Genomic DNA, 12,195 nt, shown 5'->3' with positions numbered 1-12,195 from the left:
GGAGAAGGAGAGAGAGAGAGAGAGAGAGAGAGAGAGAGAGAGAGAGAGAGAGAGAGAGAGAGAGAGAGACAGAGAGAGAGAGAGAATGTATTGTTATAGTAGACAGGTGTGACTGGTTTTTATCATGTTACCTGACTGTTCAAATCTCTTCCTCATTGCTCTCTAGCACACACACACACACACACACACACACACACACACACACACACACACACACACACACACACACACACACACACACACAGTGTAGTTAGTGATAGAGTGTAGTTAGTGATAGAGTGTAGTTAGTGATAGAGTGTAGTTAGTGATAGAGGTGTGAAAGTGTAGCGTTTCTATCCTTCAGCTAGATTGTGTGTGACTCCCTCCACCTCGTTCGGTTAGGGTTAGAGATTAAGGTTAGGGTCAGAGGTTAGGGGTTAAAGGTTACCTTGCTGTCTTCTCCGGCGGGGTAGTATCGTAGCGTAGGGAAGCCAGACACAGACACTCCCTCCACCTCATTGGCCGTGGCGTCAATCTTGGCAATGATGATGTCATCACGGTCAGTGTACTTCTCTGCCAGTTTCTCCCAGACTGGAGCCAGCTCCTTACAGTGTCCGCACCATGGGGCATCTACACACACACACACACGCTAGCTTTAGCTAACGTTAGCTAGCTAGCTGGTACTGTATATACACAAACACACGCTAGCTTTAGCTAACGTTAGCTAGCTAGCTGGTACTGTATATACACACACACACACGCTAGCTTTAGCTAACGTTAGCTAGCTAGCTGGTACTGTATATACACACACACGCTAGCTTTAGCTAACGTTAGCTAGCTAGCTGGTACTGTATATACACACACACACACACACGCTAGCTTTAGCTAACGTTAGCTAGCTAGCTGGTACTGTATATACACAAACACACGCTAGCTTTAGCTAACGTTAGCTAGCTAGCTGGTACTGTATATATACACACACACACGCTAGCTTTAGCTAACGTTAGCTAGCTAGCTGGTACTGTATATACACACACACACACTAGCTTTAGCTAACGTTAGCTAGCTAGCTGGTACTGTATATACACACACACACACTAGCTTTAGCTAACGTTAGCTAGCTAGCTGGTACTGTATATACACAAACACACACTAGCTTTAGCTAACGTTAGCTAGCTAGCTGGTACTGTATCTACACACACACTAGCTTTAGCTAACGTTAGCTAGCTAGTTAGCTAGCTCAACTTACACTTAGCTAGCTACTAGCTACAGGTAACTGGCTACATAAAGGAATCACCAAGATAAAGTGTGTTAATAGGCGTTGGGCCACCAGCAGCCAGAACAGCTTCAGTGAGCCTTGGCGTACATTCTACAAGTGTCTGGAACTCTACTGGAGGGATGCGACACCATTCTTCCACGAGAAATTCAAAAAATGGTGTGTTTTGTTGATGATGTTGGAAAACACTGACTCAGGCGCCCTTCCAGAATCTCCCATAAGTGTTCAATTGGGTTGAGATCTGGTGACTGAGACGGCCATGGCACATGATTTACATCATTTTCATGCTCATCAAACCATTCAGGGACCACTCGTACCCTGTGGATGGGGGCGTTGCCATGGTAGCCAAACTAATGGCCTGCCCTGCATTCTTATATATGACCCTAAGCATGATGTGATGTTAATTGCTTAATTAACTCAGGAACCACACCTGTGTGGAAGCGCCTGCTTTCAATATACTTTGTATCCCTCATTTACTCAAGCGTTTCCTTTATTTTAGCAGTTACCTGTAGTACAGAGAGGCTGGGATTTCTTATGCCACGCTTTGAAAGTTGAACTGCTGATGATTGATACAGCTGGGTTGGAATAGTTGACTTACAGAACTCTACGAAGACATTCTTGTTTTTGTCGAGAGTGACAGCCTCAAAGTTCTTCCCGACCAGAACTTTAACGGGTCCTTTATCCCAGTCCTCTGGCACCTCTTCACTCAGCAGGTGGGACTGGAACCACAACACACAGTTATACTCTGACCTCTAACCTTTAACCTCTGATTTTAAACCCTGTGTGGCTGTAAGGGTACGCTTGAACTGGTTGGCTGGCTGTAGTGGTGGGAGTCATGTGATTGGCTAGCTCTAGTAGTAGGAGTGTTGTGATTGGCTAGCTCGAGTAGTAGGAGTGATGTGATTGGCTAGCTCTAGTAGTAGGAGTGATGTGATTGGCTAGCTCTAGTAGTAGGAGTGATGTGATTGGCTAGCTCGAGTAGTAGGCGTTATGTGATTAGCTAGCTGTAGGGGTAGGAGTGATGTGATTGGTCGGGTGGTTGTTTACCTTCACGGTTCCGTCCAGAACTCCCTGACAGAACGTTTGGAGCGTGGCAGCCGTTATCTGTCCAATTAGAGCGAACTTCTTGACGGTGTCGGTGTTGATGATGCGTACAGTGGGGGCGTCGCCCTCCGAAAGACCAAAGTACTTCAGGACATGACTGACTGGTCCCGTTACATCTATCATGATGAACAATACCTACATACACACAACACAAACACAACACACACGCACAACACACACACCACACACACACACACACACACACACATACACACACACACACACAACACACACACACTTGTCAATGCCCATACCAAGGAAAACCTTGGAAAACTGTGACAAATCTGCTGCTGAACAGTGTACTGTATATAGTAGTAGTAGTAGTAGTATACTGTATATAGTAGTAGTAATATACTGTATACAGTAGTGTGTAGTGGTAGTATACTGTATATAGTAGTAGTAGTATACTGTATATAGTAGTGTGTAGTAGTAGTATACTGTATATAGTAGTGTGTAGTGGTAGTATATAGTAGTAGTAATATAATAATAATATGCCATTTAGCAGACGCTTTTATCCAAAGCGACTTACAGTCATGTGTGCATAAAAATAAAAAATAAACGTATGTTTCTTGGTCAAGTTATCAATGTGCCCTTTAAAATTCAGCTTTTCATCGAACCAGATCCCAAGACACGTATAGGAGGTGACCCTATCAACTTGCTGGCCTTTTACAGTTCAAATCTGCCAGTGACTCCATCTGTCTACTTTCAGAGAAGAGAAAACCATTCATTTAGTTTTCCTTGCATCAAAGCACAAGTTTCAATTCGAAAAGTAGCTTTTGAACAGCATCAAAAGCCAACTGTAAGTCCTGAAAAGCCTTCTCAATACCAGATGCGCTAGAATAAATAATTGTCATCAGCGTACAGATGGAGATTAGCAGATTCAACAGTCTCCCCTAGATCCCCTATATAGTGTAAAAAGGATTAACGTTGAGCCCTGGGGAACTCCTTTACTAAGCCCAAACTCAGACTTCATCCCCACTGTGTCCTGGGGAACTCCTTTACTAAGCCCAAACTCAGACTTCATCCCCACTGTGTCCTGGGGAACTCCTTTACTAAGCCCAAACTCAGACTTCATCCCCACTGTGTCCTGGGGAACTCCTTTACTAAGCCCAAACTCATACTTCATCCCCACTGAGCCCTGGGGAACTCCTTTACTAAGCCCAAACTCAGACTTCATCCCCACTGAGCCCTGGGGAACTCCTTTACTAAGCCCAAACTCAGACTTCATCCCCACTGTGTCCTGGGGAACTCCTTTACTAAGCCCAAACTCAGACTTCATCCCCACTGTGTCCTGGGGAACTCCTTTACTAAGCCCAAACTCAGACTTCATCCCCACTGAGCCCTGGGGAACTCCTTTAATAAGCCCAAACTCAGACTTCATCCCCACTGTGTCCTGGGGAACTCCTTTACTAAGCCCAAACTCAGACTTCATCCCCACTGTGTCCTGGGGAACTCCTTTACTAAGCCCAAACTCAGACTTCATCCCCACTGAGCCCTGGGGAACTCCTTTACTAAGCCTTTGAAACTCAGACTTCATCCCCACTGTGTCCTGGGGAACTCCTTTACTAAGCCCAAACTCAGACTTCATCCCCACTGAGCCCTGGGGAACTCCTTTACTAAGCCCAAACTCAGACTTCATCCCCACTGAGCCCTGGGGAACTCCTTTACTAAGCCCAAACTCAGACTTCATCCCCACTGAGCCCTGGGGAACTCCTTTACTAAGCCCAAACTCAGACTTCATCCCCACTGAGCCCTGGGGAACTCCTTTACTAAGCCCAAACTCAGACTTCATCCCCACTGTGGCCTGGGGAACTCCTTTACTAAGCCCAAACTCAGACTTCATCCCCACTGAGCCCTGGGGAACTCCTTTACTAAGCCCAAACTCAGACTTCATCCCCACTGTGGCCTGGGGAACTCCTTTACTAAGCCTTTGAAACTCAGACTTCATCCCCACTGTGTCCTGGGGAACTCCTTTACTAAGCCTTTGAAACTCAGACTTCATCCCCACTGTGGCCTGGGGAACTCCTTTACTAAGCCTTTGAAACTCAGACTTCATCCCCACTGTGTCCTGGGGAACTCCTTTACTAAGCCCAAACTCAGACTTCATCCCCACTGTGTCCTGGGGAACTCCTTTACTTAGCCCAAACTCAGACTTCATCCCCACTGTGTCCTGGGGAACTCCTTTACTAAGCCCAAACTCAGACTTCATCCCCACTGTGTCCTGGGGAACTCCTTTACTTAGCCCAAACTCAGACTTCATCCCCACTGTGTCCTGGGGAACTCCTTTACTTAGCCCAAACTCAGACTTCATCCCCACTGTGGCCTGGGGAACTCCTTTACTAAGCCTTTGAAACTCAGACTTCATCCCCACTGTGTCCTGGGGAACTCCTTTACTAAGCCCAAACTCAGACTTCATCCCCACTGTGTCCTGGGGAACTCCTTTACTAAGCCCAAACTCAGACTTCATCCCCACTGAGCCCTGGGGAACTCCTTTACTAAGCCCAAACTCAGACTTCATCCCCACTGTGTCCTGGGGAACTCCTTTACTAAGCCCAAACTCAGACTTCATCCCCACTGAGCCCTGGGGAACTCCTTTACTAAGCCCAAACTCAGACTTCATCCCCACTGTGTCCTGGGGAACTCCTTTACTAAGCCCAAACTCAGACTTCATCCCCACTGTGTCCTGGGGAACTCCTTTACTAAGCCTTTAAAACTCAGACTTCATCCCCACTGAGCCCTGGGGAACTCCTTTACTAAGCCCAAACTCAGACTTCATCCCCACTGTGTTCTGGGGAACTCCTTTACTAAGCCCAAACTCAGACTTCATCCCCACTGTGTCCTGGGGAACTCCTTTACTAAGCCCAAACTCAGACTTCATCCCCACTGTGTTCTGGGGAACTCCTTTACTAAGCCCAAACTCAGACTTCATCCCCACTGTGTCCTGGGGAACTCCTTTACTAAGCCCAAACTCAGACTTCATCCCCACTGAGCCCTGGGGAACTCCTTTACTAAGCCCAAACTCAGACTTCATCCCCACTGTGTCCTGGGGAACTCCTTTACTAAGCCCAAACTCAGACTTCATCCCCACTGTGTCCTGGGGAACTCCTTTACTAAGCCCAAACTCAGACTTCATCCCCACTGAGCCCTGGGGAACTCCTTTACTAAGCCCAAACTCAGACTTCATCCCCACTGTGTCCTGGGGAACTCCTTTACTAAGCCCAAACTCAGACTTCATCCCCACTGAGCCCTGGGGAACTCCTTTACTAAGCCCAAACTCAGACTTCATCCCCACTGTGTTCTGGGGAACTCCTTTACTAAGCCCAAACTCAGACTTCATCCCCACTGTGTCCTGGGGAACTCCTTTACTAAGACCGAACTCAGACTTCATCCCCACTGAGCCCTGGGGAACTCCTTTACTAAGCCCAAACTCAGACTTCATCCCCACTGTGTCCTGTCAGAAAGGTCGTTTCGGAACCAGTCCAATGCTTCAACACTTAAACCAACCTGTTTTAGTCCACACAACAGCAGGGCATGGTCAACAGTGTTGAAGGCCTTCGATAAGTCAATAAACAAGTGAAACACAGTGATTTGTCTTGTCCTGAGCATCTAGAATGTCCCCTCCAACCTTACTGCAGTAGAGGTACCACGCTTGGCTCTAAAACCCCACTGGAACTGAGATTAAACTGAGTTGATATAAAGATGGTCTTTCAACTGTGAGTTCACCAGGTTTTTCCAAAACGTTTGCCAGCGCAGACAGTTTAGATATGGGACGATGGTTCTCCAACTGGGACGGATCTCCACCTTACGGCGTAGGCTGCTTTCCCAATATATATATATAGTGCTGAATAGTATAGCATAGTATGGTATAGTGTCACACCCTGGCTCTGGGACTCTTTATGTTGAGCCAGGGTGTGTATTCTATGTGTTGTGTTTCTATGTCGGGAGTCTAGCATTGTATTTCTGTGTTGGCCAGAGTGGTTCCCAATCAGAGGCAATGAGTGTCAGCTGTTGCTGGTTGTCTCTGATTGGGAGCCATATTTATAGAGGCTGTTTTCCCACTATAGTTGTGGGATCTTGTTCCTTTCGGTTCCTAGTTAGGTTTGTCCTTTGGATGTCACGTCGTTTGTTGTTTTGTTTCGCTGTTCGTGTGATCATTCGATTAAATAAATATGTTCACCTTCAACGCTGCGCCTTGGTCCACTCACTATAACGATCGTGACATATAGTAAGAGTAGGCCTGATTCACACAGTCCCCTCTGAACAGTTGATGTTGAAATGTGTCTGTTACTTGAACTCTGTGAAGCATTTATTTGGGCTGCAATTTCTGAGTTTGGTAACTCTAATGAACTTATCCTCTGCAGCAGAGGTAACTCTGGGTCTTCCATTCCTGTGGCGGTCCTCATGAGAGACAGTTTCATCATAGCGCTTGATGGTTTTTGCGACTGCACTTGAAGAAACTTTCAAAGATCTTGACATTTTCCGTATTGACTGACCTTCATGTCTTAAAGTAATGATGGACTGTCGTTTCTCTTTTCGAACCCACAACCCTGGCATTGCAAGAGCCATGCGCTAGCAACTGAGCTACACTGGGGAAATATTTAAGTGATAATGCCCTCGAAGCCGGTGTTTGGAGGATATATTTAAGTGATAATGCCCTCGAAGCCGGTGTTTGGAGGATATATTTAAGTGATAATGGCCGAGATGCCGGTGTTTGGAGAATATATTTAATTGATAATGCCCTTGAAGCCGGTGTTTGGAGGATATATTTAAGTGATAATGCCCTTGAAGCCGGTGTTTGGAGGATATATTTAAGTGATAATGGCCGAGATGCCGGTGTTTGGAGGATATATTTAAGTGATAATGCCCTCGAAGCCGGTGTTTGGAGAATATATTTAAGTGATAATGGCCGAGATGCCGGTGTTTGGAGGATATATTTAAGTGATAATGCCCTCGAAGCCGGTGTTTGGAGGATATATTTAAGTGATAATGGCCGAGATGCCGGTGTTTGGAGAATATATTTAAGAGATAATGCCCTTGAAGCCGGTGTTTGGAGGATATATTTAAGTGATAATGCCCTTGAAGCCGGTGTTTGGAGGATATATTTAAGTGATAATGCCCTCGAAGCCGGTGATTGGAGCATATATTTAAGTGATAATGCCCTCGAAGCCGGTGATTGGAGGATATATTTAAGTGATAATGCCCTCGAAGCCGGTGATTGGAGGATATATTTAAGTGATAATGCCCTCGAAGCCGGTGATTGGAGGATATATTTAAGTGATAATGCCCTCGAAGCCGGTGATTGGAGGATCAAAACACCCGTTCCAATATATCCTCCATTATCCCTTTTATACAACGGGTTGCCATGGGTTGCCAACATATTCAAATAATGATTGACACATTTTTATTAAAAACGTTATTTTGATGAATTAATTCATACTATTTCATCCTTCCACAAGATATAGTGGCGACACAAATCTAGGGTTGCTACCCAAGCCGGCTGGTCGTTCGTTGTATCGGTTCGGTTGCTAGAGACGCGACCCAGTCGTTCAGTCTTTTTGTTCTGTATCTATGGACCCATTCTAAATGTTGGCTGGCAACGTTCTTATCCCTTGCTTGCTAGCTAGCCAACTACGGCTAACTTACAGTCAAGAATAACAGGCAGAATAACAACAAAGTAGCCACATTTGCATTTGTTGTCACGCCCTGGCTCTGGGGACTCTAATATGTTGAGCCAGGGTGTGTATAGTCTATGTGTGTTCTAGGTTTCACTTTCTGGTTTTGTAGATCTATGTTGGCCAGGGTGGCTCCCAATCAGAGACGGCTGTAGCTCGTTGTCTCTGATTGGGAGTCATACTTAGGTAGCCGTTTGGCACTCATTCATTGTGGTTTCTTGTTCGTATTTGGTTTGTGTATTACCATTGACTGTCACGTCATCGTTTTGATCGTGTGATCATTCTATCAATAAATATGTTCGCCTTCAACTCTGCGCCTTGGTCCTCCTCTCTCACCGACGATCGTGACATTTGTTTAAGCTATTTTCTAGTGACATTTAACAATGAGCTAATGAGGCGCGATTTCGTCTGGCATAGAACATGTGCTCTCTCGTCAGGACACTGTTGTTCAGAGGAGCTAGCCAACAACACAGCTAACACAATCACTTCAAACTGAAGCTGGAAAGATGCAAACTAGCTGCACTTCGTTTGGTTTGACCTTTTTTCAATTGACATTTCTTTGTATATATCCATAAAAATGATGCAGCTGATTCATGATTTCGACTGGCTGTCTGTCTCGTCCCGACCCATTCATTACTATGGGACAGCTGGAGATCAAATTTGAATATTGAAACATTGTTGCAAATGTCTGAGAGACAGACAGCAAGGTTTATACAAATCTCCGCTGTTGAAAACAAAATGTTAGTCTAAAAGAAATGTGAGATAATGTCTAGATGCTTTTCATAGTGGAGATCAAGTTTATAAATTGCCTGGCTGGGCTGATGAGACAGTGGATTGTGCAGTCAGATGGAACAGAGTAAATAGACTTAGCCGGTGGTAACTTGTGGAATAGACACCGGCTGGGATGCGGTTTTAACCAATCAGCATTCAGGATTAGACCCACCTGTTGTATAAATATATAGGGTTGTATAGTTTAGTAGTAGTAGTAGTAGTAGTAGTAGTAGTAGTAGTAGTAGTAGTAGTAGTAATAGTAATAGTAGTAGTAGTAGTCCGGTGCCCAGACGTTTTTCACGGAATAATACTGCACCTAGTTAGCTAGCTGAATAAACTAAGTTAGTCTATTCCTAGAAAACATTGAACCTCTGTAGTTTACAACAATTATAGTTTCTGAGGTGAAAGTTGGGAGAGTTATATTTGGGAGTTGTGGTGAGGGAGGCCCCGCTCTCTCCTTTCCCAGATGTTTAGTTCATTTCATTCCGATCTCCTCTGCATTATTGTAGCCATCTGCTGCAGCCTGTCAAATATGCCTCTGTCTATCCCTGTTCTCTCCTCTCCGCACAGGCTACACAAACGCCTCACACCGCGTGGCTGCTGCCTCTCTAACCTGGTGGTCCCTGCACGCACCACCCACCTGGAGTTCCAGGTCTCAGGCAGCCTCTGGAACTGCCGTTCTGCTGCCAACAAGGCAGAGTTCATCTCAGCCTATGCTACCCTCCAGTCCCTCGACTTCTTGGCGCTGACGGAAACATGGATTACCACTGAAAACACTGCTACTCCTGCTGCTCTCTCCTCGTCTGACCATGTGTTCTCGCATACCCCGAGAGCATCTGGTCAGCGGGGTGGTGGCACAGGAATCCTCATCTCTCCCAAGTGGACATTCTCAATTTTCCCCTGACCCATCTGTCTATCTCCTCATTTGAATTCCATGCTGTCACAGTCACTAGCCCATTTAAGCTTAATATCCTTGTCATCTATCGCCCTCCAGGTTCCCTTGGAGAGTTCATCAATGAGCTTGACGCCTTGATAAGTTCACCCCTCAGAGTTCTGGGGGATTTCAACCTCCCTACGTCTACATTTGACTCATTTCTCTCTGCCTCCTTCTTTCCACTCCTCTCCTCTTTTGACCTCACCCTCTCACCGTCCCCCCCTACTCACAAGTAGTAGTAGTAGTAGTAGTAGTAGTAGTAGTAGTAGTAGTTGTAGTAGTAGTAGTAATAGTAGTAGTAGTAGTAGTATTAGTAGTATTTATGTAGTTCTTTATAGTTTAATACCTTGCCCTTAAAGTCCTACTCACCCCCCCCCCTCATCTTTACTAGATGCTGCTCTTCTACTAATCTCACTGCAACTCCCCTCCATGTCTCCGACCACTACTTTGTATCCTTTTCTCTCTCGCTCTCCTCCAACACTACTCACTCTGCCCCTACACAAATGGTAATGCGCCGCCGCAACCTTCGCTCTCTCTCTCCCGCTACTCTCTCCTCTTCCATCCTATCATCTCTTCCCTCTGCTCAATCCTTCTCCCTCCAATCTCCTGATTCTGCCTCCTCAACCCTCCTCTCCTCCCTTTCTGCATCCTTTGACTCTCTATGTCCCCTATCCTCCCGGCCGGCTCGGTCCTCCCCTCCAGCTCCGTGGCTTGATGACTCATTGCGAGCTCACAGAACAGAGCTCCGGGCAGCTGAGCGGAAATGGAAGAAAACTAGACTCCCTGCGGACCTGGCATCTTTTCACTCCCTCCTCTCTACATTTTCTTCATCTGTTTCTGCTGCTAAGGCCACTTTCTACCACTCTAAATTCCAAGCCTCTAACCTTAGGAAGCTCTTTGCCACATTCTCCTCCCTGCTGAATCACCCCCCCCCCCCCCTCCTCCCTCTCTGTGGATGACTTCGTCAACCATTTTGAAAAGAAGGTTGACGACATCCGATCCTTGTTTGTTAAGTCAAATGACACTGCTGGTCCTGCTCACACTGCCCTACCCTATGCTTTGACTTCTTTCTCCCCTCTCTCTCCAGATAAAATCTTGCGACTTGTGACGGCAGGCCGCCCAACAACCTGCCCGCTTGACCCTATCCCCTCCTCTCTTCTCCAGACCATCTCCGGTGACCTTCTCCCTTACCTCACCTCGCTGATCAACTCATCCTTGACCGCTGGCTATGTCCCTTCCGTCTTCAAGAGAGCGAGAGTTGCACCCCTTCTCAAAAAACCAACACTCGATCCCTCTGATGTCAACAACTACAGACCAGTATCCCTTCTTTCTTTTCTCTCCAAAACTATTGAGCGTGCCGTCTTTAGCCACCTCTCTTGCTATTTCTCTCAGAATGACCTTCTTGATCCAAACCAGTCAGGTTTCAAGACTGGTCATTCAACTGAGACTGCTCTTCTCTGTGTCACGGAGGCTCTCCGCACTGCTAAAGCTAACTCTCTCTCCTCTGCTCTTGTCCTTCTAGACCTGTCTGCTGCCTTTGATACTGTGAACCATCAGATCCTCCTCTCCACCCTCTCCGAGCTGGGCATCTCCGGCGCGGCTCACTCTTGGATTGCGTCCTACCTGACCGGTCGCTCCTACCAAGTGGCGTGGCGAGAATCTGTCTCCGCACCACGTGCTCTCACCACTGGTGTCCCCCAGGGCTCAGTTCTAGGCCCTCTCCTATTCTCGCTATACACCAAGTCACTTGGCTCTGTCATATCCTCACATGGCCTCTCCTATCATTGCTACGCTGACGACACACAACTAATCTTCTCCTTTCCCCCTTCTGATAACCAGGTGGCGAATCGCATCTCTGCATGTCTGGCAAACATATCAGTATGGATGACGGATCACCACCTCAAGCTGAACCTCGACAAGACGGAGCTGCTCTTCCTCCCGGAGAAGGACTGCCCGTTACATGATCTCGCCATCACGGTTGACAACTCCGTTGTGTCCTCCTCCCAGAGTGTGAAGAGCCTTGGCGTGACCCTGGACAACACCCTGTCGTTCTCCGCTAACATCAAGGCGGTGACCCGATCCTGTAGGTTCATGCTCTACAACATTCGGAGAGTACGACCCTGCCTTACACAGGAAGCGGCACAAGTCCTAATCCAGGCACTTGTCATCTCCCGTCTGGATTACTGCAACTCGCTGTTGGCTGGGCTCCCTGCCTGTGCCATTAAACCCCTACAACTCATCCAGAATGCCGCAGCCCGTCTGGTGTTCAACCTTCCCAAGTTCTCTCACGTCACCCCGCTCCTCCGCACACTCCACTGGCTTCCAGTTGAAGCTCGCATCTGCTACAAGACCATGGTGCTTGCCTACGGAGCTGTGAGGGGAACGGCACCTCCGTACCTTCAGGCTCTGATCAGTCCCTACACCCAAACGAGGGCACTGCATTCATCCACCTCTGGCCT

At 47.0% G+C, this 12,195-nt stretch overlaps 1 protein-coding gene across 1 annotated transcript in view; it reads right to left on the bottom strand.

Moving 5' to 3' along the window:
* Nucleotides 1-427: 427 nt before the first annotated feature.
* Nucleotides 428-12,195, bottom strand: part of LOC311122262 (protein disulfide-isomerase A2-like) — a gene marked incomplete at both ends in the record, with an annotated part of 13,944 nt that continues 2,176 nt past the window's right edge. Inside the window, 3 exons of the mRNA XM_084196652.1 lie at nt 428-609; nt 1,854-1,974; nt 2,303-2,494. Coding sequence (XP_084052778.1) covers nt 428-609; nt 1,854-1,974; nt 2,303-2,494 — 495 coding nt within the window. The remainder of the gene's footprint in view (nt 610-1,853; nt 1,975-2,302; nt 2,495-12,195) is intronic.

Source organism: Coregonus lavaretus (assembly GCF_964263955.1).
Source record: "Coregonus lavaretus genome assembly, contig: HAP1_SCAFFOLD_9511, whole genome shotgun sequence".
In the NCBI taxonomy this organism is placed as follows: Eukaryota; Metazoa; Chordata; class Actinopteri; order Salmoniformes; family Salmonidae; genus Coregonus; species Coregonus lavaretus.
Note: the sequence above shows the minus strand (reverse complement) of the source record. Positions and strands in the feature narration are given on the sequence as shown.